This window comes from Lichenostomus cassidix, chromosome 10 (genome assembly GCF_008360975.1).
Source record: "Lichenostomus cassidix isolate B80296 chromosome 10, HeHo_3.0, whole genome shotgun sequence".
Lineage (NCBI taxonomy): Eukaryota > Metazoa > Chordata > Aves > Passeriformes > Meliphagidae > Lichenostomus > Lichenostomus cassidix.
In genome coordinates this window covers 311548-336404 of record NC_139491.1, presented here as the reverse complement: position 1 = coordinate 336404, position 24857 = coordinate 311548, and the positions used below count along the sequence as shown (strand labels likewise).

At 60.8% G+C, this 24857-nt stretch overlaps 5 protein-coding genes and 1 long non-coding RNA gene across 13 annotated transcripts; 4 read left to right on the top strand and 2 right to left on the bottom strand.

Annotated features, from left to right (window-relative positions):
* Positions 1–1761: 1761 nt before the first annotated feature.
* Positions 1762–4800, bottom strand: CIB1 (calcium and integrin binding 1). The gene is made up of 7 exons (XM_085070164.1): positions 4709–4800; positions 4509–4543; positions 3892–3994; positions 3314–3467; positions 2957–3075; positions 2794–2882; positions 1762–2521 (listed from the first exon to the last, which is right to left on the bottom strand). The coding sequence occupies exons 1-7, from the start codon at positions 4757–4759 to the stop codon at positions 2500–2502; spliced, it is 573 nt and encodes a 190-aa protein (XP_084926290.1). The 5' UTR covers positions 4760–4800; the 3' UTR covers positions 1762–2499.
* A 59-nt stretch (positions 4801–4859) lies between these two features.
* On the top strand, positions 4860–6498 carry GDPGP1 (GDP-D-glucose phosphorylase 1). Its single transcript, XM_085070161.1, has one exon. It carries the CDS (start codon positions 4907–4909, stop codon positions 5984–5986), a length of 1080 nt encoding a protein of 359 aa, XP_084926287.1. The 5' UTR covers positions 4860–4906; the 3' UTR covers positions 5987–6498.
* Positions 5994–15358, top strand: LOC146432480 (tubulin polyglutamylase TTLL13-like). 2 transcript variants are annotated; one of them, XM_085070140.1, is made up of 16 exons: positions 5994–6298; positions 6683–6723; positions 7785–7903; positions 8392–8522; positions 8891–9047; positions 9263–9406; positions 9955–10040; positions 10150–10375; positions 10819–11003; positions 11598–11786; positions 12251–12383; positions 12698–12868; positions 13168–13519; positions 14075–14327; positions 14501–14807; positions 14874–15358. In XM_085070140.1, the coding sequence occupies exons 1-16, from the start codon at positions 6105–6107 to the stop codon at positions 15339–15341; spliced, it is 3156 nt and encodes a 1051-aa protein (XP_084926266.1). In that variant the 5' UTR covers positions 5994–6104; the 3' UTR covers positions 15342–15358. The 2 variants fall into 2 exon arrangements, with proteins under 2 accessions (XP_084926266.1, XP_084926267.1); XM_085070141.1 differs by lacking the exon at positions 14874–15358 and having other exon boundaries at positions 14417–14556.
* LOC146432481 (uncharacterized) lies at positions 7343–12784 on the bottom strand. Of its 4 annotated transcripts, XR_014854211.1 has the most exons (5): positions 12644–12784; positions 12388–12493; positions 10803–12257; positions 9232–9403; positions 7343–8825 (listed from the first exon to the last, which is right to left on the bottom strand). It is a non-coding gene; the product is annotated as an uncharacterized LOC146432481 (long non-coding RNA). The 4 variants fall into 4 exon arrangements; XR_014854213.1 differs by having other exon boundaries at positions 7343–8908; positions 10803–12493; XR_014854210.1 differs by having other exon boundaries at positions 10803–12493.
* Positions 15359–15410: 52 nt separating the features above from the next.
* On the top strand, positions 15411–17377 carry HDDC3 (HD domain containing 3). The gene is made up of 4 exons (XM_085070162.1): positions 15411–15585; positions 16176–16231; positions 16305–16545; positions 17200–17377. The coding sequence occupies exons 1-4, from the start codon at positions 15411–15413 to the stop codon at positions 17328–17330; spliced, it is 603 nt and encodes a 200-aa protein (XP_084926288.1). The 3' UTR covers positions 17331–17377.
* Positions 17372–24776, top strand: VPS33B (VPS33B late endosome and lysosome associated). 4 transcript variants are annotated; one of them, XM_085070158.1, is made up of 23 exons: positions 17372–17571; positions 17734–17814; positions 17912–17970; positions 18134–18183; positions 18401–18468; positions 18689–18734; positions 19049–19143; positions 19457–19561; positions 19885–19981; positions 20114–20191; positions 20432–20505; positions 21449–21535; positions 21620–21710; positions 21892–21966; positions 22267–22331; positions 22399–22453; positions 22535–22581; positions 22906–23038; positions 23300–23373; positions 23896–23997; positions 24157–24235; positions 24305–24421; positions 24643–24776. In XM_085070158.1, exons 1-23 carry the CDS (start codon positions 17476–17478, stop codon positions 24720–24722), a joined length of 1854 nt encoding a protein of 617 aa, XP_084926284.1. In that variant the 5' UTR covers positions 17372–17475; the 3' UTR covers positions 24723–24776. The 4 variants fall into 4 exon arrangements, with proteins under 4 accessions (XP_084926284.1, XP_084926282.1, XP_084926285.1 ...); XM_085070156.1 differs by having other exon boundaries at positions 17909–17970; XM_085070159.1 differs by having other exon boundaries at positions 17373–17571; positions 24157–24232.
* Positions 24777–24857: the final 81 nt, after the last annotated feature.

The window sequence follows — 24857 nt, the reverse complement described above, 5'->3', positions numbered from 1 at the left end:
TGGGGCCCCGGCTCCATGGGGCCCTGACCCCCTCTATGCAGAGGGCAGGAGGGGGCGGCCACAGACCCCTCGTGCCCCAACTCACTGTGACGTCCCACTGTGGGACCCAGGACCACGTGTGCGGCTGGACAGTGCCGGCCCCGCAGCATGTGCTGTGTGTCTGTGCTTGGTTTGTTTTTAATATGTGGAAAATGTGAATTGTGTCTGGGGAGGGGAAGCCGGGAGCAGCTCCCCACGTGCTGGGTGGGCAGGGACATCCCCGTGGCCCCATGTGTGTGTGCAGAAACGTCTGTTGTTTTTACATAAAGTCCTTCGGACATGTGTGTGTGTGGCAAGGCTGAGTGCCTTCCTAGGCCAGAACCATCCCAGTTAGCCCCATGGAGAGGAGATGCATCTGGCTCTTGCTGCAGTCGGAGGAAGATCTGCCCATGGCTTCAACGGGGCTGGAGGACTGTGCTGGCCATCGGATCTGCAGAGTCCCCTCCTCGTGCACTTGGCTGAGCGCTGGGCCAGGGCACACGGGGCCCTGCAGAGGCAATGCCTGTGTGCCTGTGCAGGGACACTACCCGGGGCTGTGCCCGTGGTCCCTGTGATTTGCTGGCAGGCTGTCACTCGGGCAGCCCTCAGCTGTCCTGGGGCCATGCCTGGAGGTCCATGTTGTGGCAGTGTGGTACAGGCAGAGCCCCTATGGTGGGGGAGCAGAGAGGGATGGGGTGATGCCATCCTGGCACTGTGAGAAACAGGAGAAGGCCGAGGTGACCAGGAGCAAGAAAATTTGGTGCCTGGGGCTGGGAGGGAGGCAGCCCACAGCAGGAGAGAGGCTGTGACAGCCCCCTTCATAAGGCAATAGTGTTGTGCTGCATGTGGGACCCAGTGCCCATGCAGGGAGCAGCAGGTCCTTGTCCCCATCCCACCCTGCTGTGGGCAGACCGTGGACACTATGCCAGCAGGACCTGACTCTGTGGTGACTGAGGGCTGTGTCTGGGATTGTGGTGCAGTGCTGCTTCTAAGCCCTTGCACACCTGGGAAGCACCAAGAGTGCCAGGACAGGGCTGGGGGAAGTGGTGAGTTCCACAGAGCTGGCATGTCCCAGCAGGATCGCCCCGAGGGACCATCACTGCCTTGCTCCCAGCTGGACCCATGCACTGAACTTCCTGCACAGCCTGTTCTGGGACATCAAAAAAGCCACTGGAGGCGTTGGCTGGTGAGCTGCCAGCAGACATAGCCCTGGGGCTGCAGGGGCACAGGCCTTGGCGGGCAGATACCATCAGCACCATGGGGCAGCAAGCTGGAAGGGCTCGCAGCGCCAGGAGCAGGACCTACTGCATGAGAAACAGCCATGCCAGAGCCCTGAGAGCCGTCGGCTGCCTTGCCCCATCGTGGGGGCTCCAGTGAGCTAGCTGGACCCCAGGCCCCCCACCGGTCCTGGCAGGGCTGTTGGCTGCAGGCCAGGGCAGACACGATGCCTGAACAAGCACAAAGGACCCTGGTGCTGCCCACAGTGATGGTACTGCTCGCCTGCCCAGGATTTCCCTTGGTGCCTCTGGTCTGAGCATCAAGCTCTTTGTGCTGCCCAGAACAATCCCAGTGTGGAGGAGGGAGGGAAGGAGGTGGTCCATGGAAAGGGCTGTCGTGGAGCAGGACGTGGAACCTGTCCCGTGGAGAGGCGGCTGGCACGCAGGCAGAGGGGCCTGGCAGGAGCCCATGTCCCCAACATCCTCGTGGCACCCGTCCCACAGACGGACAAAGGCAGCAAAGAGCAAGGGTGAAACCAGAGCCCTTTAATTGTCCTCACAGGGACTGGGGGAGGAAGAGGCCAGGATGGCAGAGCAGCTGCTGGGCTGGAGCCAGAAGAGGGGCAGAGAGGGAGAGGCTGGAGGAGGAGGAGAGCAGGTTCTGAGCACAGCCGTGGGGGAACAGCTTTGCTGTGGGGTGGCACCTGTACAGTGACACTTGGGTGACTGCTCAGAGAAAGCACCCCTGTTTGGGTTATTGCTCATGAAAAATGATCCACATTTTGGTTATTGCTCAGAGGATCCATGTTTGGGTTATGGCTCAGAGAAATGGATCCATGTGGCTGCAGGGAGGCTCCCAGAAATACAGGAGAGACAGGAAGAGGCTGGCAGGGGAGGCAGCTCCCTGCCTGCTGCTGGAAGGCACAACATAGGAATTGGTCCTGAGGTCAGAGAGGGGCTGTGCTGGTGCAGAGTGGCCCTAGGCAGGAGCAACTCTTTCTTCCTGACCTGCAGAGTTGCCCTTGGAATGCATAAGGATTCAAACTCTAGTGCTGGGAGAGCAGAGGGGCTGCAGGAGAGGCAGATTCCTCGGACCTGAGAGGGGAGCAGGAGGGTTCCTGCCCACAGTATTGCAGCATAGCTGGGCCAGTGAGGGGCTGGGCCTGTGCACCCTGAAAGAGAAAATGGCTGAGCCCACAAAGAGCTTTAGGAACTGGAGGAGTGCTGGAGGAACTGGAGGAGTGCTGCTGGACAGCCACAGGGCTCACAGGACAATCTTGAAGGAGCTGCAAGAGACATGACAGGTTCAGCACCTGCTTGCTACATTACACAAAGAGTTCACAAGCACCCAGCACTGCAGGGACCAGCATCCCCGTGTGGGAGAGGCTCTGCAGAGCCAGCCTGGGATGCAGAGGCAGCATGGGATGCAGTTCCCTCTGCCTTTACCACAGACTTGGCACACAGCAGCCCTGCCCTCCTGCCACCACCAGCTCTGCCCCAGCACCAGCTCAGCAATCAGGATGATGAACCCCCACATAACCCCTGGAGACCACCACACCTGGCAAAGTCTGGGGAGCGAGAGACAACGTGCTGGAACTCAGAGAGGTTGATGGTGCCATCCTGGTCGATATCAGACTCCTCCAGGATCTGTCGGGGAAGGCAAGTGGTGAGCTCTTTGCCTAGGGCTGTGCAGTGCCCCTGCTCTGGCCAACGGGCCTTACGTTTTGGATGAGCTGCTCCATCTCTGCGCTGTTCAGCCGGGACTCCTCGCCCTGCCCTGTCAGGCAGTTCACCAGTTGTTCCAGGTCCTTCCTGTTCAGAGTTCCATCATCATCAAAGTCTGTAAAGAGAGAAAAGGTAGGTTTTGGCAAGGCCACAGTGACCCCGGAGAGTCACACACACTGGCACTACACCGCTCCATGAACCTCACCAACCAACCCACAGGGAGTTCCTAAAGCCACCATCCCCGTGGTTGCTCCAAGGGTACTGCCAGCCCTCCTGAACATGGATTCATCACCCCACTCTTGCTCCCCTAAGGTGCAGGGATCCCAGAACACGGCACCCATCCCCAGCCTTACCAAAGATTCGGAAGGCATAGTGGGATTTGATGTCAGAGGTGGCAGAATCACTGAAGACACTCAGCATATCAAGGAAGTCTTCAAACGACATACTGTCATCCCCAGTCTCTGAGGTTGAGAACACATGGCAGATCCGGTGCTGGAAGGGGTTTGCCTGTAGACACAGGAATAGCTCAGGCAGGGCTGGGCCATGACGGCTTCATCAGGCATGCAATGGATCTGGCTGCTGCTTCAGAAGGTGAGCAGGTGCCCCACTGCCACCACTCCATCACCTGTGGCACAGCCAAACCTGTCCTGTGCCTCCTGGGATGCAGCCCTGTGCAGCAGAGATCTGCGGGATCCTTTGTAGCACAACAGGAATCCTCAGGATCCTCCACAGCAGGGATCCTTGGAATCCTCCATGGTACAGCAGGGATCCCTGGGATCCTCAGTTGCTCAGTAGGGATAAGGAAGCTCTTTGTTGGCACAGCTGAAGACAGCGCACTGGCACAGCAAGGCCATGATGGGTACATGTGCTGCTGCCCAAACACACCCCTAACCTAGGAGCAGCAGTGTCCCGTGTCTGCCAGGCACCATACCCGCAACTCAGGCAGCATCAGCATGTGGCTCTTGGGAACCCGCACGGAGCAAGTGTTCTCCCTCTCCTCCTTTGGCAGCAGTTCACTGAACCTCTTGTAGGCACTTAAGAGGCAAGAAAAAGAGCGTCTCTGTGGTGTGAGTGGGGTGGCAGCAGCCCCTCTGGGCACCGGCGGCACCGGCAGCACTTCCTAGGGCCCGGTGGCCTGTTCCCACAGCTCCTGCCAGCTCCGCCGGGCGGAAGCGTGTTGGCCGGGGGTCCCACAGCTGCTCCCAGGACCAGGGAGAAGAGCCGATCTGGCTGCTGCCCACCCCGAGGTCCGGGGCTTCAGAGGGAGCACCGCGGGTTCGGGCCGGCCCCCCAGCCCCTACCCCGCTGGTCAGGGAGTCACTGGCCCAGCCCGCGCCACCAGCAGCACCCGCGGACCTTCGCCCCGTGACACCCAGCTGTCAGGGAGTGCCACCGGCACCTCCCAGCTCAGCTGGGCGTCTCGGCGGAACGGGAGCCCCGGGGCAGGGCCGGAGCTCTCCGTGCCCCGCGGCAGAGGGGCCCGGCGGGGAGCCAGGGTTCGCGCCTCCATGCCGCCCCACTTACGGCATTCCGCCCGGCCGTACTTACAGCAAGATCTCCTGCTTGCTCAGGAACGTCAGCTCCTGCGGAGAGAGCACGGGTCAGCAGGAGTACAGGGGCCAAGGCCTGACCCAGGGCACCCCAGCCATGCGTTCCTTGGCCTCTGGGCACCTTCCGCGTCGGGGCCGCGCCACCCTCCCGTGCCCCCCACTGCAGCCGCCCGTCTCCCGCCGTGCCGGTGGGGGTACCTGGTACTCGCCCAGCGCGTCCCGCGGTAACAGGCTGGCCGAGCCGCCCATGGCGCCGCTTCCCGACTCACGTCACTCACCCGATGCCGTGGCAACGGCCCGCCCCGGGGCGGGGAAAATGCGTCCACACTCGCTTCCTAGTCCCGCCCGCGTGCGGCGGACTCTCGGGCCTGCCGCTGTGCTCGCCTCGGACTGGCAATGGCGGAGACGACGGCGGGAGGGGAGGCGGGCGAGCCGAGCCTCGAGGAGTTCGTGTACGGCGAGGAGGACTTCGTGCTGCAGGCGGCCGGGTGGGCCGACCCAGACTCCGCGCCCTCCCGGTTCGACCAGGTGCTGCTGGCGGGCTGGAGCGACCGTATGGAGCGGGGTCTGTTCCGGTACCGGCTGGGGCCGCTGCCCACCCGCGTCCTGCCCGGCCCCGTGCGCCTCGTGGCACAGCTGAACGAGCAGCGCAGCGCCGAGCGCCGCCCGCCGCAGCCGGTCCGTAGCCTCCGGGACCCGTTCGACCCCGGCGCCTTCAACTTCACCCGGCTGCGCCCCGCCGAGCTGCTGTTCCGCCTGCGCCGCACCGGGGGGCCGGAGCCGCCACCCGACCCACTGCTGGTTGCCATCAACGCCAGCCCGCTGGACCGGGGACACGTCCTCCTGCTGCCCGAGCCGGCACGGAGGCTGCCGCAGGCGCTGACGGCCCCGGCGCTGCACGGGGCGCTGGAGGCGGCGCTGCTCAGCGCTCACCCGGGATTCTGCGTGGGCTTCAACGGGCTGGGCGGCGGCGCCTCGGTGAACCACCTGCACTTGCACGGGCTCTACCTGGGCCGCCCGCTGCCGCTGGAGGAGGCGCCGGCCGAGCCGCTGGGGCCGCGCCTGGGGCTGCTCCGCGCCGGACCGGCCCCCGCGTTTCTCTTCTTCGCCGCGAGCCCCGTGGCGCTGGAGCCGGTGTCGCGGGCCGTGTGCCGGGCGGCGGAGTACCTGGGCGGTGCTGGGCTGGCCTACAACGTGCTGGCCACGCGGGGCGACCCCCCGGCGGGGCCCGGGGCCGGAGGCGGCCGCGGGCTGCGGGTACTGCTGTGGGCGCGCCCGCCCCGCTTCGGCCCCAAGGCGGGTGAGCCCTTCGTCGTGGCGTTGTGCGAGCTGGCGGGGCTGCTGCCGCTGCCCGCCGAGACGCTCTACCGAGACATCACCGAGGTGCAGGCCCTGAGCGCTATCCGCCAGCACCTGCTGCCCGAGCCCGAGCTGCTGCACCTCGGCGGGGAGCTGGCGCGGCTGCTGGAGAACTGATGGCACCGGCGGTGCTGCCTCCGCGCCGCACGGCAGGGGCCGCTGCGCTTTGGAGGACGCGGAACTGACTGTCACGTGCCCTCATGGGGCCGCTCTGGCTTGCAGTGCCCTCGTCTCTATGGCCCGGTCGCCATGGGAACGCGGCGGGTCCGGCAGCGGCACGATGGCGGCGGCAGGCGGTGGCGGCGACGGGGAGGGCGTGGGCCCGGACCTTCCCCCGGGAGCCCCTCCGGGCGAGGAGGCGGCCGTTGCCGCTGCCCCCCCGCACCATCCCGCTGCCCCCGCCGAACTCGAGCCGCGGAGGAAGCGCAGGCGAGTGTGGGGCCACAGCCTCCGGCAAGGCCCGGAGGGAGCCCGTCCAGCCACTCCCGGGGGCGCCTCCCGCTGCCTCACTCGCGCGTGGTCCCGGACACAGCCCGTAGGACAGTGCCCAGACAGTGCCCGGCGCTCCCCAGCCCTCGGGAGCCGGTCCGGGGCCCCGCTCACCCAAAATAAATAACGTTCCCCTGAAATTGCCCCACGATCCCCTGTGTGACGCACCCAGGCACGGCTCCATGCTCAGGACCAGCCTGCCCGTCTCCAGGCCCGAACCCGGCCTGGCTGTGTGTGTGTGTGAGAGATCCGGGCTGTGTCCCCACTCCGTCCCGTGCCTGGTGCCTCACTGAGCTACTGTCATCTCATCTCTCTCTATTCCAGTGTCCCCTCCATCAACCTGAGCGGCTGCAAGTACGAGAGTGGTAAGTCAGAGCAGTTGGGGCGTGCCTGCAGGCTTCCAGCTCACACCTGGAGGCTCCTCCAGGTGCCCACACAGCCAGGTGCAGGGCTGGCATCCAGTTCCCACTGGTTTATTTACTGCTGCCAATGACTGGCACAGGGCACCTGTGTTAGTGGGGAGCTTGTCACACTTCGGATTGAGATTTCCCCTGATTTAAAATGTGCAACAACAGTGTGAGCCCTTGACAACCCCCCCACTTACATTTGCCAGCTGTCAGCTAAAATGGGCAAGAAGGGTTCCATCAGGTACAGTGCAAGGGGATACCTGGGTTTGGAGACAGGACCTGAGGGTTCCCAACTGTTTAAGGTAAAGTTGGTAGTGGAACAGGCAGGATCTGTACCTGGAAGTTCTCTCCCTGTACTGTCCATCCATGGTGACTCCAGGGAGCTGGTCCACTCTTCTTTCTTTTCACAAGCTGGATCTTGAAAGAACAAACTCCTGGCCCTTGAGGGGTGTTATTAATCTACTTTGCTAAGGGATCTTGGTGTGCATGGACCCCCATCACCTCCCCAGCCCTGCCAAATTCATATTTGGTAATAGTATGAACCATCCCAGCAGAGACCTTTTGTCACAGAGCTGTCTTCTGCTACCAAAAGACCTTTTATTTGGGAGATTAAATTCACACCTTCCCAAGATTTGTATCTTCCTGTGAGGTGTAAGACCCGTGGTATGTTCAACCTTGCTGTTGAGAGGCCCTGGCACCTCAAGACAGGCGGAATTAGAGGGTTAAGAGCTCCCACAGCATCTGCAGCCAGAGGCTTGTGGCGTTGGCCAGATAAAACTGGTGTTCCTGACACCTCCCAAGGGATCCTGCCAATACTTTATACCTCTGAGAAGGGAACTGTAGCCTGGAGAAGCTGTTCCATACTCCAACCCTCATTATTTTGGGGGATGTCTGTTCCTGTATGTGGCTTCTCAGACCAGAGATTTGTTTCACATTCCATCCCTGGTTATTTTGGGGGTTTGTCAGTCCCTGTACATGGCTCCCCTGCCTGGCCCCTGTCACCACTTGCCTTGGCACAGTGCGGCGGGCGGCGCAGCAATGCGGGCTGAAGGAAGCAGGAGAAAATGAGGAGTGGACTGTGTACTGGACGGACGGCTTGGTCTCTTTGGAGCGCCTCATGGAAATGAAACGGTTCCAGGTAAACAAAGTGGCTGCCCAGCAGGAATTTCTCAGGGAGGAGGGTGACACAAGGCTGTCTATGGAAGAGCATGTGGCAGAGTGAAACAGAAGCATCTAAAGCAGTGTCCTGTGCCAGTGTGCCTCAGCTCCAGGATGCAGTGTCAGATGCCTTTCTTTAAGCCATGTTCCTTGTTGGTGTCACCAGCAGCATTTGGCAGCTATGGTGGGAGCAGGAGCATTCCAGCCCTGTAACGTGCTGTGAAATAAATGTTCCTTGATGATAAACAGCTCTTATGGTGCTCCAGGACTGAGATGGTATAGGCAGATAAATCACTAGTGAAGCTCAGATAAAGCAGCGATCTCACCCCCCAGCAGCAGTTCAAGGCAGCCACACACCTGGCTTCCCACTTGCTGCTGGTTCTCCAAGCACACAGGCTCCCCTCGGGGCTGGGAGAATCCATCCTCGCAGGGCCTCTGCTGATGTGGGTTTTTCTGCCCCACTTTCAGAAAATCAACCACTTCCCAGGCATGATTGAGCTGTGTCGTAAGGACCTGCTGGCTCGCAACCTGAACCGCATGCTCCGGCTCTTCCCGCAGGAGTACAGCATCTTCCCCCGCACATGGTGCCTGCCAGCCGAGTGAGTGGTGTGGGACAGCGCCGTGGGGAAGGGGGTGATACAGGGAGGGGGAGGCTGCTCGCCTGCTCTCTCTGGGCACCAGAGCTCAATCTTACTTGCACTGGCATGGGCCGTAGTGACCTCTTCTGCAGACTTCCCAGTACAGGTGGAGATGCATGAAAGGAAAAGGTAGGATGCGGAGAGCTGGGTCAGGTCACACAGGGACCAATCTGTGACTCCTGTGGATTAGGAATGGGCATTCTATTCCTCTGCTGCAGAAGTTCAGTGTGTGCTGGCATGCAGTGCCATGGTTTCAGTACTCAGCTGTTAGGAGAGAGTTCAGAGGGGTGTTTTTTGCAGCTGGTGATAGTCACCCCTTCCTTGCACAGCTACGGAGATTTCCATGCCTACAGATCCACAAGGAAAGTAAGAACATTCATCTGCAAGCCTGACAACAGCTGCCAGGGAAGAGGGATCTTTATAACCCACCACCCAGAGGAGATCAAGCATGGGGAACGCATGATCTGTCAGCAGTACATCTCTGAGGTACTGGGACAGTCCCGGAACACCGGGTTAGGGTTCCTGCCTCCTCACTCTGCCAGCATCTCCCATGCTCCCCGTGTAGCCTCAGGTCTGCTGGAGGTGTGGGTGTGGCTACAGCACATCGGGGACACAGACAAAGCTTGCCGCTCTCTGCTGAGCAGCACAGGTAGATGGAGCAGTTCCTCACCTCACTCTTGCTCCTGCCTCTTTCCTCACAGCCTTTCCTAATCGATGGCTTTAAGTTTGACATGCGCATCTACGTGCTGGTCACATCCTGCGACCCGCTGAAGATTTTTCTCTACAAGGAGGGCCTGGCCCGGTTTGCCACCATGAGGTACATCGATCACAACAGCAGAAACCTGGTAAAAAGGAAGTTTCAAGAAAACTCTTATAGTATCTGTAGGTGTCAGTCCTTAACTTGTCCTGGGGGCATTCCAGGCCTTGAAAAGGCAGGTAGTGGGGGTTTCAGGAGTCCCATCTTGCTGCTTTCCTCTTCTTCCTCTACACCCCTTCCTCCTCCTCACAAGAGGTATCTCAGGAGGGATAGTAAATTTACCCAAGGCCCCACATTTGGGCTGCTTACTGGCATTACCACAGAATCATTGAGTTGCTTGCTTGGATGGAACCTTGGAAGGTCTCCAATCTCTTGCTCAAAACCTGGTCAACAATAAAGTCAGATCTGGTTTCTTGGGGTCTCACCCCATCAGATTTTGAAAACCTGCAGAATAAAGCCCCTTTGATGTCTCTGGACAGCACGTCCTGCTTCTGGCCTAATGAGCATGCTCAATTCCACACCATTCCTATTCTGCCCGTGCTTTGTGCAGAAAAGAACATGGGAGTATCTGGTGGGGCTGTTTCTGCTCTTGCTCAGTGGTTCAGAGTGAACATGTCTCTTGTGGTTCCCTGCCAGGGTGACATCTGCATGCATCTGACCAATTATGCAATCAACAAACGCAATGAGAACTTTGTCAAGGATGACACAACGGGCAGCAAGAGGTACTGGCATGTCTGGGCACTGCAAGAACACTGCCTGGGGACACTGGTTTACCCCAGCTTTGTTGGGGTGACACAGCTGAGCCCTTACCACCTCCTGTCCCCCCCACAGGAAGCTATCCACTCTGAACGCCTGGATGGCAGAGCACAGCTATGATACAACAAAACTCTGGGCAGATATTGATGACATTGTCATAAAAACACTGATTTCGGCTCACGCAGTGGTGAAACACAACTACCAGAGCTGCTTTCCCAATCACACTACTGGCTGCGCCTGCTTTGAGATCCTGGGCTTTGACATATTGCTGGATAGAAGGCTGAAGCCATGGCTGCTAGAGGTGAGGATGGAGTGGAGAGCTCAGAGACAAGGGAGTCACAAGGACAGAAGGGTTGGTTGGGATGAACGGGGCTTGTTCAATTTGAAAGGGCCAACTTGCTTACAGAATTAACCAGGCTGTGAAGCCTAACACCCTACTGTGAGCAGGATCCAAGAGAACCCATTTCCTGCACACCCTCTAACAGGGAGTTTCCCAAGCCTTCAGACCCCTTGTCCTGTTAGCACCCTGAATTTGTGACAGCTGCCCCCTGCCTGCCCCCTGGTGTGGGATCCAGGTGACCTGTAGTACAAGTGGGCACCACACTGCAGGAGAGTGCGCTGCATGTGGCCTCCTATTTCCTGTCTCTGACACAGGGAAGAGCATCCATGCGCAGTGTGGGGTGTGGCTGGGGCCATGGACTGGGAGCTGGAGTGCCAGGTTAGGTTACCTGCTTGTTTTGGCAGGTGAACCACTCTCCCAGCTTCAACACAGATTCTCAGCTAGACCATGAGGTGAAGGATGCGCTTCTGTGTGACACCTTCAACCTGATCAACGTGCATGCCTGCGACAGAAAGAAGGTGCTGGAGGAAGACAAGCGACGGGTAAAGGAACGGCTCCTTCAGGCCATCCAGACTCCCCGTGAGTCCAGGTATTGCTGTTCCCCCACAGTGCTGCAGGTCCCCAGTGAGCAAAGACAGGGTATGACAGAGCAGGATAACATGAGGGCTGGCTGGTAGAAGCTCCCAGAGGCCATGGCATTGTGCAGCCTCTGAGCTCTCCCAAGCCATCTGCATCCTGCAAGGAGGTGCCAGAGCTCCTCTCTGGGTGCCAGGAGATCTGTGACACCTGGTGCTCTGGGCCCTGACAGAGCTCTTCCCAAGCTGCACCTGCTTGTCATGTCTTTCACTGGGGATAGGCAGTGCCAGCATCCTGGGCAGGCAGGGATGCTCACATGAGGGACCACAGCCCTGTCTCAGGAACTGGGAGTTGCCAGGGCATGGGCCCTTCTCCAGGGCAGGGGTCCTTTCCAGGGCTGAGGGTTTCCCCTTCCTCTGTTTGCATGTCCCTTCACAAGCCTGTGTTCAGTGAGCCTGCTGCCTTGCAGGCAAGGCGGGGCTCTCTCCAGCTGCTGTTTCCATCAGGAGTCCTGGGATAACCCCAGGACATGCTGAACATATCAGCCCTAAGCTCTGCCTGCCCCAGAGCCTCCCTCCACAGCTCCCTGTTCTCTCTCCTGCTGTAGGCGCAAGGAGCAGGAGAGCAGCCAGGCTGCCTGGCTGGCACAGGCTGAGACCTATGAGAACGAGCACCTGGGTGGGTTCCGGCGTATCTACCCAGCACCTGGGACAGAGAAGTACGAGCCATTCTTCCAGAAGGGCAGGTCCCTCTTCCAGGAAACAGTAGCATCCAAGGCACGAGAAGAGTATGCCAGGTACACTGCTCCTGTGGAAACCCACTTCTCACAGGTGGCATGGAGACCACTTGCTTCTGATGCCTCCTTAGAAACAATTCTGCTGCTTGGCAGGTGTAAGGAAGTGGGGAAAGTGGGAGGGGAAGGGAAAGAAGTGAGCTTGTATGTGCTCTGGCACCACAGCAAAGCAGCTCCTTTTGGATGATCCCCAGAGAGGCAAGGGGACTCCAATGACTTTTGGATCCTGGAGACACCATTTCCCAAATGTTCCCCTCCTGTTTGGCAAGCACAGCCTAATCCGAGGGCATTTCTCTCTTTAAAAGTCTCTTTACAAGCATCCCTGTCCCATCTCTTGGCACACTTCTATTATGGGATATTCATACAGAACTTCAGCCTGCAGTAAATGTCCTCAGGTTGAAGGCTGCCCCATAGTCTTTTGCTATTGTGGCTCTGAGCCAGCGAGTGACTCTGCTGTTCTGTGTCAGGCAGCACCTGGAAGAGATTCGCCTGAAAAATGAAAAGCTGGAAGCTACCACCAGGAAAAAGAAAACAGGGAGGATCCAGAATAAAAGCACAGCTCCTACAACCAACAGAAGCACTAAGACATGGGATAGAAAGGTACCTCAGTGTCAGCATTGTCCATGGGCTCTCCAAGCCACTGACATAGCTCCAGGAGCTATGCTGGGCAGTGGGTGCTCCCACTGAGCAGAAATTCCAGGTCTGACTCCCTGCATGAAGTTCAGAGTCGACAACTTGTGTTGGCAGTACTTGCAAACATCAGTGTTGTCCCTTCCCACTGTGGCTCTCACTGGGATCCCTGTCCCACCCTGAGACTGTAACTGTCCCCAGGGCTGGAGCAGCTCATAGCTTTGTCTCACCTGTATATTATCCCAGCTTCAGCTTTGCTAGAGCTCAGGTGTTTCTCTGCCGAGGTGCAGTACAACTCCATGCAGCCCCAGAACATTGTGGAACACGAAGAGAGGAGGAGAGTAAATGCTCTGCTGCAGCGTGAGAAGCTGATCCGAGACCTGGGCATCACTGACCAGCTTTCTCGGCTGCTCCCCACAGCTGACACCCAGGGATCCCACACCCTCAGAAGCCAGGTAATGGGATTGCCCAGAGCCACCCCACACAGCCGAGGCAGAAGGATAGCAGGAAGTGGGTTGGGCACTAAACATCTCTGGTGGGGCAGGGTGAGGGTCCTGGTTCTGGTGCAGGCCGATCAGGTGCCGTGCCTCCAGCATGATGTGAGTCTGGAATGGTTGTGGGGGCATACCTCAGGACAAAGTGTGGGGGGATGCTTTAGTAAGCACCTGTGCATGACTAGAGAAGACTTCTCCTTCCCATCTCCTGCCAAGGCCTACAGAACTAAGTCGTGGCCATTTTCCTTCCCTCCTTCCAGCTGCAGTTTCCCTGGGATGTCCTCGGGGACCATGACACCCATGACTTAATGATGCTTCTCTCATTCCTGGGAGTCCCAGCTCAGGCCCTGGGACACAGGGTCATACACAGCCCCAGAGCCGAGGCCATGCTGCCGAACATCCCAGGCCCAGATCCCAACAACACGGACATGCTTTGTGTTCGAGGCCGGAGCGTCTTGTACCATGTGCGGCACGAAGGCCCCCGGGCGCTGGGCAGGGGCTGGCTGAGGGGCAGGGCAGCACGGGCAGCAGCCACCCGGCCCTGTGCCCACCCCAAGGGACTGCAGCTGAGAGAGCAGCAGCTCTGTGGTGCTGGAACCCAGGCTGAAGACTGTAAGTACACATCACCTTCCTATGGATACACCTGGCCTTGCCAGGGTGGGAGGAATGGGTGGGCTGGATGGAGCTCTCAGGGATGCAGGGACATGGCAGAAGGGTCACCATGCTCTGCTTGGGGCACTGGTAACTTCTGGTAGTGTCTGTCTGAGGCTTGCAGCACCCCATTGGCAGGGACAGACAAGAACCATGAGTAGTTCCCCAGGTCAAAGAGTTGATGTGCAGGCAGGGGGGAGTGTGAGAAGCCAGAAAGTCAAAGGGGTACGTTAGCTGCTGTGGGAGGGGACATGGTGACACAGCACAGCGCCCAGCCTCTTCCCAGGCCTCACTCCCACCACACAGCCCCCTGCCCATGCTCTCACCCTCCATCCTTGCCCAGCCCTGCCCGGCTCCCTGCCATCGGCTTCATCCACTTTGCAGCCTTTAGACCAGGGGAGCAGAGGCAAAGGAGGGATTGCCAGAATAATGTCCCACCAGGAAGGGTAGTGGGGGGCTGCTGACCTGCAGAGCTGCTGGCTCTGCACAGATCCACATCTGTTTGTGCTGTTCCAGGTGATGCTGGTAGTCTGTCATCCTCCCATGGAGGCAGCTGTCCCCCAGCTTCCCCAGCCAGCCCAGAGCAGGCCACAGACAATGGCATTTTCAGCGGTGCTGTGGTCCAGGAGCTTCCCATTGCCACTGCCATTCACGTGCAGCAGGCACATGCCTCACACCATGGCAGAGCCTCACCGTGCCAGTGTGTCACACCATGCCAGCAGCTTGCACCATGCCAGTGCCTCACACATCCACAGCATGAAAAGCACAGGTAACGTGGCCGAGGCTCAGCCTTCCTCCCATCTGTGCTTGCAAGACAACCAGGACTGCTGGATAGTTGGCTACCTCCATCAACTCTAGGGCCGGCTGCTGAGACTCCGGAACAGAGCCTGGGCCCAGCGCATGGCTCTGGCCGCCCGCCCCAGCTAGCTTCACCTCTGCCAGGAACGAAGGCTGGTCCTTGTGCCCCTGCCCGTGCCCTGCTGCATTCGTGTCTGCGATCCCCCACCTGCCTGCAGCGAAGCCCTCCAGCGGCCGCCTCGCTGTGGACCCGTCAGACCCACGCTTCCCCAGCCAGGGCCGCCCCCACCCGCCGACCCCGCCCGTTCCTGGGACTGTTCCCGGCCATGGCGGCGCTGCTCCAACGCGGCCTGCGGGCGGTCCCGCTCCTCGCCGGGGCCCCGCGGCGGGCGGCGGCGGCGTGGCCCGGGGACCCGGAGCAGCCGGACCCGGCGCTGGAGGAGACGGAGAGGTGCGGAGCGGTCAGCCCGTGGCCGGAGCCTGTGCTGGCCCGGGCGCTCACGTGTGTCCCCCACAGGGCACGGCGGCGGCGGGCGGCGGCGCGGATGGAGCGGCTGCGGCGGGAGCTGGGCGGGGGTCGCGGAGCCCCCGATCGCACCCTGACCTGGCAGGCGATGGAGCAGCTGCGGTGAGCGCGAGACCCGGCGGGCCGCGCCGCGCCGCGCCCAATCACCGCCCCGGTGACCGTGCCCACGCCCGCAGGTTCCTGCGGCAGGAGCTGCCCGAGGAGTGGCCGTTGGAGCGCCTGGCCCAGGGGTTTGGCGTCAGCACCGACGTGGTGCGGCGGGTGCTGCGGAGCCGCGGCTGCCCTTCACCGCGCCGCCGCCTGCGACAGGACCAGCGCGCGCAGAGCGCCGCCGCGAGGACACCGAAGGCGGGACCGGAGCGGAGAGCGGGGGACGGGCGCGAGGTGCGCGCTCCCGACGGGACGCTGTTGTACCGGCTACCGCGGGGGTGGGGCGGGTCGGAGCCCAGCGCGCAATAAACGGTGTTGGGACCCGCCTCCGCCTGCGGTGCTTCCGTCGCGCCGGACACGGTCTCCGAGGCCGCGGAGATGGGCTCCGAGGAGCCGGCAGTGGGTTCCGAGGTGGCGGCTATGGGCTCCGAGGCGCCCGCCCTCGGGTCCGAGATGGCGCGGCTGCTGGAGGCGGCGGACTTTGCGGCCAGGAAACACAAGGCGCAGCGGCGGAAGGATCCCGAGGGCACGCCCTACATCAACCACCCCATCGGTGCGGAAACCCCCCGGCACCGCGTCCCGCTCCCGGGAGACCCCCACGGCCCCTCTCCCAGAGCACCGCTCGCTCTTGGGACCCCTTCCTGCCCCCGAGCGCCGCCAACTCCCGGGAGCCCCTCACCCTGGCCCCTGGAGAGAGGCGAGTCCCTTCTCCCTTACCACGTTCTTCAGCCTGATTGGGGCAGAGGCCCTGGAGCACTGCAGCCCTCGTCCCTGCCCCAGCGGTGTGTTTGGCTGTGGGGGCTCCCCCCACACTGTTGCTCTGCTGTGGACGGTGCCCACGGGAGCTGCTCAGGCCCATGCCTGCCTGCCCGCAGCTCCCCGACTCTGTCACAGTCGCCCTTGCCGGGACTGGGGACAGCACCCACCTTGGGGGCAGTGCAAGCCCCCGGGACCTTCCTGCCTGCCCAGCCTAAGGATTCACGGCGCAGGATGTGCCCGTGGGTTTTCCCCTGCCCATGATCTCGGGGAAACCTCACTGCCCACCGTGCAGCACAGCTGCCCCTTCTCCCCCGGGAGCCTCTGTCTTGGCCCGGAGCTGCTGGTCTTCCGGTGCCACCTGCCACCTTTCCACTCTCGCTGCAGGCGTCGCCAGGATCCTGGCGCATGAGGCCGGCGTGACCGACATAGTGGTGCTGCAGGTAACGCCCTGCCCTTCCCTGCCCGTTCCCCGTTGCTCGGCCCGGACTCCTGCAGTCCCCCTCCTCGCCGCAGGCTGCCCTCCTGCACGACACAGTGGAGGACACGGACACCACGTTCTCCGAGATCGAGGAGTGGTTCGGGGTAGAGGTGCGGCGGGTGGTAGAGGAGGTGACCGACGACAAGACGTTGCCGAAGGCAGAACGGAAGCGGCTGCAGGTCGAGCGAGCCCCCGGCTGCAGCCGCCGGGCCAAGCTGGTCAAGCTGGCCGACAAGCTGTACAACCTGCGGGACCTGAACCGCTGCACCCCGCAAGGTACCGCCCGCGGTACGAGCCCAGCCGATCCCAGCCCGCAGCACGGCCGGTCCCGTTGACTATGCTGAGGGGCTGAGGGACAGAGGTGCCCAGTTCCCGCTGAGGTTGCCCTGGCCCTGGGATGGGTGCGGGTGCTGTGGGTGTGTGGGTGCTGTGGGTGTATGGGTGCTGTGGGTGTGTGGGTGTGGGTGCTGTGGGTCTGTGGGTGTGTGGGTGCTGTGGGTGCTGTGGGTGTGTGGGTGCTGTGGGTCTGTGGGTGCTGTGGGTCTGTGGGTGTGTGGGTCTGTGGGTGCTGTGGGTCTGTGGGTGTGCGGGTGCTGTGGGTGTGTAGGTCTGTGGGTGTGTGGGTACTGTTGGTGTGGGTGCTGTGGGTCTATGGGTGCTGTGGGTCTATGGGTGCTGTGGGTGTGTGGGTGTGTGGGTGCTGTGGGTGTGGGTCTGTGGGTGTGTGGGTGCTGTGGGTGTGTAGGTCTGTGGGTGTGTGGGTACTGTTGGTGTGGGTGCTGTGGGTGTGTGGGTGCTGTGGGTGTGTGGGTACTGTTGCTGTGGGTGCTGTGGGTGCTGTGGGTCTATGGGTGCTGTGGGTCTGTGGGTGTGCGGCGCCGTTTTCGATGCAGCGGAGTCGGAAGTGACGTTCTGTGTGTGTCCACGCAGGGTGGTCGTCAGAGCGCGTGCATGAGTACTTCCGGTGGGCGGCGCGTGTGGTGTCCGGGCTGCGCGGGACCAGCGCGGCCCTGGAGGAGGCGCTGCAGCGCCTGTTCGCGGAACGCGGCGTGGCCACGTGACCTGCGGGGCTGCGGCCGCTTCGGCCAATAAACGCGCTGAGAGCTCGCGTCCGTGACTTGCTATGGTACCGCGCTTCCGCCGCCGCGGAATTCCGGTCGCGCTGCGCCCGCGCTCGGGCGTTCCTGGTGCCGACCCGGCCCCGCCATGGCCCTCGCCGGGCGACGCGACGCGCCCGAGCCGCCGGACTTCGGGATCCTGAAGCGGCTGGCGCGGGACCAGCTCGTCTACCTGTTGGAGCAGGTGCGGGGACCGCCCGGGGCAGGGATCCCGCACCGGGACGGGCGTAGGGAATCGGCGGGATCGGTGTCGGCCCTAGGGTAGGGGATCGGGAGTCAGGGCTGGCCCGGAAGGGGACGGCACGGGGCAGCCCGTGGGTGCCGGCCCATGCCTGCCTGCCCGCAGCTCCCCGGGAAGAAGGACTTGTTCATCGAGGCCGACCTGATGAGCCCCCTGGACCGCATCGCCAATGTGTCCATCCTGAAGGTACAGTGGGGTCCGGTCGGACAGCCGCGGCCGCCCCTGTCCGCCGCCCTCGCCCGCTCTGAACCCGCGCCGAACCCGCGCCCTGTCCCCGCAGCAGCACGACGTGGACAAGCTGTACAAGGTGGAGACCCGGCCGGCCCCTGGCGCCAGTGACCAGTGAGTGCCCCGGCGCCGACGATGCCCGCGGCCGGGCGTGCCTCTCCCAGCACAGAGCGTGTCTCTGCTGGACCTGCTGGTGCCCGAGCAGAGCTGCGGAGAGACGGGTCCGGGGCACGCAGGGAGGGGTACAATGAGCCCCTCGGTCCCCTCTGTGATGCAGGTTCTGCTTCTTGGTGCGGCCGCGGGTCAAGACGATGAGGTTCATCGCCGGTGAGTGTGGCCCCAAAGGCAGGTGCCCCTCACCTGGGTCCGGTGCTCTGGGCTGCCACTGTGCATAGGCCTGAGAGGGGCTCTCAGCGAGTCCCGTGCCCGGGGTCTCACTTGTGCCTGGGGTGATCAGGCTCTGTGAGCTGAGGGACCACAGGCCGAGGGGAGCTGTGCCTGGCAGGGTGGGCAGCTGTGCAGGGTCTCTGCGGGGTGTCCACAGATATTGTCAACGCTGACAAGATGTCAGGGAGGAGCAGGAAGTACAAGATCATCTTCAGCCCCCAGAAGGTCAGTGGGACCCATGGTGCTGCTCATTCCCCTGTCACTCTGTGCCTGCCTGGCCTTCGCACCTTCCACCCCATCTGTAGGCACCAAAAGTGATTAGTTTCTAACCCAGAAATGTTTAAGTAAATTCAAGTGTTGTGACATCTGGGAAAGAAGTGGGTGCCTCCAGAGCTTTTCCTGCTCAGAGCATGCCGGGCCCTGAGGGTTTCCCCTTCCCTTCCAGTTCTATGCTTGCGAGATGGTACTGGAGGAAGAGGGGGTCTTTGGTGGTGAGTAAAACCACAGTGCTGGCTCAGGGTAGCTGGCACCACAGAATCCCAGTTAAATCCCAGTGCTGGGATCCCTGTGTGGGCAGGGACAGGAAGGTGGGCAGGGAACATGAGTTCTCTTGAGGCTGGCTCCTGGCCTGCAGGCAGGTGTATGTCTTCCACATCATCGGTCCCTCTCTTCTGCCTGAAGAGAGAGGGTTCTGCCACCCATCCTGGCTGGAGCTCCACATGCCCTGTTTTGGGACTGCTGTGATTCTTGAGGTTCTTCCTGCCCAGGGCTGTGTAACTGTCCCGTAACCCTGTCCCAAACCCAGATGTCACCTGTGATGAATGGTCCTTCTACCTGCTGCCTCTGGATGAAGACATCATCAGCATGGAGCTGCCTGAGTTCTTCCGCGACTACTTCCTGGTCAGTGGGACACTGGAGGAAGGGTGGCAGCCCATCCTGTCCCCTGTGTCTCAGTGGGGTAGGGACAAGGTGCTGTACAGGTGTGTGATGTGGCAGGATGACCTCAGCCCCTCAGCCTACACTTTGAGCCCTGTCTGCTACCTAGGGGTGGCTTTTGTTGGGGAGTGGCTGTTCCCTGCTGAGCAGCTTCAGAGCATCCCATTACGTTCCTCCTAGAAGCTCCCAGCACAGCGCCTGCTCCATTCCGAGCCCAATCCCCTGCTGTGACAGTCCCTCCCAGCCAGCTGCCCACACTCACTCCCTGGTCCCACAGGAGGGAGATCACCGCTGGATCAACCCGGTTGCCAGAGCCCTGCAGTTGCTGAACTCCCTGTATGGGCCTTTTGGGAAGACTTACGGCATTGGCCGCTGTGCCAAGGTGTGGCTTGCACCGGGGGTCCCTTGGGTCTCCATCAGGGGTGAGGTTTGCAGGGACCTGGATCCCATCAGCTGGGTGGCAACACATCACCACACAGGTGGCACCATGTTATGCCTCCTCCTGGGCAGGTTTTTGGGGGGGTCCCATATTTCAAGATGGGCAGCAGAGTGGAAGCTGCTGCTTGCTGGGGTGTGGTGGAGCCCCCCATGCCCTGGAGCGGGGAGCAGTTGTGTCTGCCCTTGGTCGTCAGCCCCACAGTGTGGCATGGCCTTTGGTGGGAGCCTGGTGCTGCTCCCCAACCCTGGCACCTCTGCTCCTCACAGATGAGCTACGAGCTGTGGCGGGACTTGGAGGAGGAGAGTGAAAGTGAAGGCCAGGGCAGGAGGCCTGAGATTGGACATGTCTTTCTCATGGACAGAGGTGGGCTGGGGCAAAGCCAGCGGCCAGGGAGGAGCAGTTTGGGCAGCACGTCTCCCAGAGGGGCAGGGAAAGCCTGTGTGGGATGGCAAGAGGAGCGGGAGGGCAGCCTGGTTCTGGCTCTTGTCCTTGCAGACACAGACTACGTGACAGCACTCTGCTCCCAAGTGGTCTACGAGGGGCTTGTGGACGACACCTTCCGCATCAAGTGTGGTAGGTGACTGGGGACGGCAACAGGGCAGCAAGGGGCTCTGCATACAGCTGGCAAACCCAGCATCTGCAGGGTTTGTGCCTGGCATTGCCACAGGGGCAGTCCCAATGTGGAGTGCTGCTGGAGGTCTTCCACAGGGGCAGCCCTCACTCTACTGTCTCTACTGCCTCTTATAGCAAGGCTTGTGCATGTGGGAATGTTGTTGTGTCTGGGACAAAGCAGCTCTTCACTTTCCCCTGCAGGCAGCGTGGATTTTGGGCCGGATGTCACCTCCTCTGACAAGAGTATTAAGGTGTTGCTCAATTCCCAGGACAAAGTGAGTCCTCACAACCCCTGGAGGAGTCCCCTTGGTGCTCCCACCAAGGAGGCAGAGTGGATCATTCCCTCCCCTAAGCCTGAGCAGGAGTGGCTGGGGGCTGCTGGGTCCCCAGAGAATGGGTTAGGGCATAGAGATCAGACAAACCTGGTCTGCAGGTGCAGCTCTGCTTCTGAACCTGTCAGAGTCCCTGCATGCAAGGCTGTGCCACTAATGAGTATTTAAAGGTTGCTTAAGGAAAGCGACCCTAAGTGTATTGGCTAAGGTATCGGCAAGAACAGGTTTAATATAAGAGCTGCAGCGTGACAAAATTTGCTGGCAAAGTTTTAAATGGTTAAAGCACACAGACGAAAAGCAAACAAAAATTCCAAATCAATCCGAACCAAAATCAACCCAAAAATATCTACGTGGCGGTGGAGGTGGAGGTGGGGAATAAGGGGGGAATGAAAAGTGTAGGAAAGGGTAAGGATAGAAAGCAGTACTGAAGACCCTCCTGTTGAGTCACAAGGTTCATAGTAATTTTCCATCCTGGCCACAATTCAGGTTGGTAACTAACTATGGAATTTCATAATGAAAATATTATTCCACTAGGGTTTTTATTCAGGTTACAAAAGTAAGTTTCCCAGGCTGTTCATTAAAAAACAGAAGCTCATTAGACAGTACTAGTTCCTGGGAACAGAGAGGGTTTCTGCTAAGCTGGAGAGGAGCTCAGTCCAGGTGCTGTTCATCAAAGCTGATCCATTAGGAGCATTTCTCAGATTATGGTGTGGCCTGGATCAGAGGTATGCATCAACACAGGCCGCAGTGCCACCAGCCAGTGTTTTGGGGCACAGTGTGCCACGTGGCCAGCATGCTGTGCAGGTTGCTGGGGAGCATTGGCCCTGTGGTCTGTGTCTTCAGAGCTGCAGCTGGCTGGGCCTTGACAGCTGCGGTGCTTCCACAGGTGTTCAGCCAGATTCGGAATGAGCACTTCTCCAGCGTGTTTGGCTTCCTGAGCCAGAAGTCACGGAACCTGCAGGCACAGTATGATGTGAGTGCCACCCTGGTGTGAGGGATGCCTGCAGCACTGTCCCTCTGCAGCCAGGCCACCACACCCGTGCTCTCCCTCCCGCAGCGGCGCCGGGGCATGGACATCAAGCAGATGAAAGACTTTGTGTCCCAGGAGCTGAAGGGACTGAAGCAGGAGCATCGCCTGCTGAGTCTGCGTAGGAACCTGAGGGGAGGGAGGGTCCCCCGGCTGTACTGCAAGTGCTGGAGTTCCAGGGAAAACAGGGGGTCGGGGGACCTTATATGTGCTCAGGAGAGGCGGGGCAGGAGCCACTGGTGTGTGCCAGTGCCTGCAGAGCCCTCTCCCCTCCAAAGCCGCTGTGTCTCTTGGTTGTGTAGATATTGGTGCCTGTGAGTCTATCATGAAGAAGAAAACCAAGCAGGACTTCCAAGAGACCATCAAAGCTGAACACTGTGAGTGCTGCTCCGTGCCCCTATCTATGCCTATCCCCGTCCCAGTTAGACCCATGACCTCGCTTGCCCCAGGCCCAGGCAGTCTCATACCTGGGTGTTCCCCACGTGGCAATCATCCTCCCAGTCCCTTTTTTTGGGGGTGTCTCAAGATCCTAGTAGGGTCAGGCTGCACCCTCTGTGTGGTGGGGTGAGGACACCATGCCCTGGGGCTTTAGGAGGGCTGCTGAGCCCAGAGCTCAGACCCCAGCTCAGTGGGCTGGCAAGAGCCCTGGGGTGACACTGCCTGTGCCCCTGCCACAGCACTGTTGGAGGGCTTTGACATCCGTGAGAGCACCAGCTTCATTGAAGAGCACATTGACCGGCAGGTGAGACCGTGGGGGTGCCTGCTCCAGCTGCCCCACTCTGCCCCAGCTCACTGCCTGCTCCCCACAGGTGTCCCCCATCGAGAGCCTGCGCCTTATGTGCCTCCTGTCCATCACAGAAAACGGTAAGTGCCCAACTGTGCTGGGCCAGAGTGGTGGCTCTGAACCCCAGCCCTGGCACAGGGCTCACCTCGTGTTCACCACAGGTCTCATCCCCAAGGACTACCGCTCCCTGAAAACCCAGTACCTGCAGGTGAGAGATCCAGGGAGTCACTGCAGAGCAAGAGCTGTGTCATGGGGGTTCCCATGGTTCTGGCCATGAGGCGCTGGGCAGCAGCACTCCTGGGCATGGGCCCTGCCTCCACAGGCTCTTCATGAGCCCCATAATACCCAGGCTGTCTCTACAGGACAGACTCTGCCTCCAGAGGCTCCACATGAGCCCTAGACTCTACCTGCCCCTGCCCTGTGCGTGTCACAGGGCTCTGAGCAACCTGTGCCACCCTGCAGAGGGGACACACTGTCTGCTTCCCGTGCTCGCAGACGGGGCTCTGCACTGATCCAGCTGCCCCATTCCCAGAGCTACGGGCCTGAGCACTTGCTGACCTTCCACAACCTGAAGCGCATCGGGCTGCTGACGGAGCAGTCAGCCGGGGAGACCCTGACGGCCGTGGAGAGCAAAGTCAGCAAGCTGGTGACAGACCGTGCTGCAGGTGAGCCAGCCCACTGCCCCATGTCTCTAGGAACCTGGGAAGGGGAGCTACTGCCTCAGATCTGGCTGGAAGCACATGGTTAACGTGTGGGCTGCAGGCAGTGTCTCCAGTGCTAGTGCTGCAGGCAGGGCAGTGGGCTTTGCTGTGGGGGCACCAGGGCTGGCAGCCACCACAGCCATTCTCCAGAGCACACAGCTCTACCATCCTGGCTTTGGGATCCAGACAGCCTCTTAAGATGTTTCTCCTTGTCATGTTTTCCAGGAAAGATCACAGATGCATTTAATTCTTTGGCCAGGAAGAGTAATTTCCGAGCCATAAGCAAGAAGCTGGGGTTGGTACGTCCTCGAGTGCTGGCTGGCCACAGTGCCCACAGAGCAGAGAGCTCTGCTTAGCCTGTGCCTGTGCCCAGGCTGCAGGCTTGGCACCTCAGGGACACACAGCTCAGGGCCAGAGCTGCTTCAGCTGCTACAGGCAGCCTGGGGGCTTCTCCCGGCTTGGGGTCACTGCCAGCTTCCCACTCTGCCCCGACCCTGAGCCCTGCGAGTGCAGTGCAGACTTGGGACTTTCCTTGCCTCCTTCAAACACAGCAGTGGCAATGAGCAGGCAGCCCTGTGTCCTCCATCCTGAGGTAATGAGAGGTCCTAGGGTGCTGGCAAGGTGACACTTCTGTCCCTGGCCCCTGCTGCACAGCCCACCCAGGCCATGCAGTGCTGGCCCTGGCTCTGGTGTGGGGGGGCAGGAAGTCAGGACAGAGCTGTGCTCCAAGCATCTGTCCCTCCTGCCCCCTGCCTCTGGGGGGAGCGGTTGAGGCCCCAAACAGCCTTGTCTTGTACCCCTGGTGTCACCCGTCCCTGCAGATCCCTCGGCTGGACGGCGAGTATGACCTCAAAATGCCTCGGGACATGGCATATGTTTTCGGCGGGGCCTACATGCCCCTGAGCTGTAAGATCATTGAGCAGGTGAGCTCATCTGCCACTCAAGAGAACAGGGGGCATCCCCTCAAGCCCCCACTTCCTTTTGGGGAGTCCAGCAGGGGTGGGGCTGATGGGGTTCATCTAGTGCTCTGAGCCTCCTGAGCAGTGCCTAGCACCCAGCCTGACACCCCGCCTGTCCCTCAGGTGCTGGAACGCCGGGGCTGGCAGGGCCTGGAGGAGGTCGTGCGGCTGCTCAATGGCAACGAATTCGCCATCTCAGGTAGTGGTAGGGATGAGCTGGGGACAGCGCGGCTGGCGGTTGGCACGTCCTATAGCACTCTTCTCTATACAGACAGTGCTGTGGAGGACAACCCTGCCTGGGAGTCCCAACGTGTTGTCCTTGCTGTCTTCCTGGGGGGCTGCACCTTCTCTGAAATTGCGGCCCTCCGCTTCCTGGGGAAGGAGAGAGGTAGGAGCAGCCTGGGAAGGGCAGGGAGCAGGCAGGAGCCTTGGGGATCCTGCCATTGCAGCATGCAGCCAAGTCTGTGCTCTGGGACCAGCACTGGCTGAAGCCCATGGGGAAGAGGGTGGTGAGGTACACAGCTCTCCTGGAAAATGGCTGGGGACAGGGCTGGGATTGTCAGTGCTCCCCCACAGCACTGCCGGGGCACCGACGGGCCTCTCCTGCAGGGTGCAAGTTCATCTTCCTGACCACGGCCATCACCAACAGCGCCCGCATGATGGAGGCCATGATTGAGGCCAAGGCCTGAGCCCCGCAGGGGGCCGAGAGAACTCTGCCAGTAAACATCTTTGCTGAACAACGACCCGGCCTAGGGCTCTGTGGCGGGGGGGCGGGAGCGCTGCCCCCGGGAAACTGGACCGGCGTTGAAAGGCGGGGGCGATGC

Excerpts from the sequence above, each read along its gene's own strand:
- LOC146432480 (XM_085070140.1), top strand. The coding sequence starts at position 6,105 with ATGGCCCGGTCGCCATGGGAACGCGGCGGGTCCGGCAGCGGCACGATG. Across the intron at positions 6,724-7,784 it reads CGGCTGCAAGTACGAGAGTG|TGCGGCGGGCGGCGCAGCAA; the intron begins GTAAGTCAGAGC and ends GCCTTGGCACAG. Across the intron at positions 13,520-14,074 it reads TGGAACCCAGGCTGAAGACT|GTGATGCTGGTAGTCTGTCA; the intron begins GTAAGTACACAT and ends GTGCTGTTCCAG.
- VPS33B (XM_085070156.1), top strand. The coding sequence starts at position 17,476 with ATGGCCCTCGCCGGGCGACGCGACGCGCCCGAGCCGCCGGACTTCGGG. Across the intron at positions 18,735-19,048 it reads GGAAGAGGGGGTCTTTGGTG|ATGTCACCTGTGATGAATGG; the intron begins GTGAGTAAAACC and ends TCCCAAACCCAG. Across the intron at positions 19,982-20,113 it reads TGTCTTTCTCATGGACAGAG|ACACAGACTACGTGACAGCA; the intron begins GTGGGCTGGGGC and ends TTGTCCTTGCAG.
- HDDC3 (XM_085070162.1), top strand. The coding sequence starts at position 15,411 with ATGGGCTCCGAGGAGCCGGCAGTGGGTTCCGAGGTGGCGGCTATGGGC. Across the intron at positions 16,232-16,304 it reads CCGACATAGTGGTGCTGCAG|GCTGCCCTCCTGCACGACAC; the intron begins GTAACGCCCTGC and ends TCCTCGCCGCAG. Across the intron at positions 16,546-17,199 it reads GAACCGCTGCACCCCGCAAG|GGTGGTCGTCAGAGCGCGTG; the intron begins GTACCGCCCGCG and ends GTGTCCACGCAG.
- CIB1 (XM_085070164.1), bottom strand. The coding sequence starts at position 4,759 with ATGGGCGGCTCGGCCAGCCTGTTACCGCGGGACGCGCTGGGCGAGTAC. Across the intron at positions 3,995-4,508 it reads AGCAAGCAGGAGATCTTGCT|TGCCTACAAGAGGTTCAGTG; the intron begins GTAAGTACGGCC and ends TTGCCTCTTAAG. Across the intron at positions 2,883-2,956 it reads TGGAGCAGCTCATCCAAAAC|ATCCTGGAGGAGTCTGATAT; the intron begins GTAAGGCCCGTT and ends CTTCCCCGACAG.
- GDPGP1 (XM_085070161.1), top strand. The coding sequence starts at position 4,907 with ATGGCGGAGACGACGGCGGGAGGGGAGGCGGGCGAGCCGAGCCTCGAG.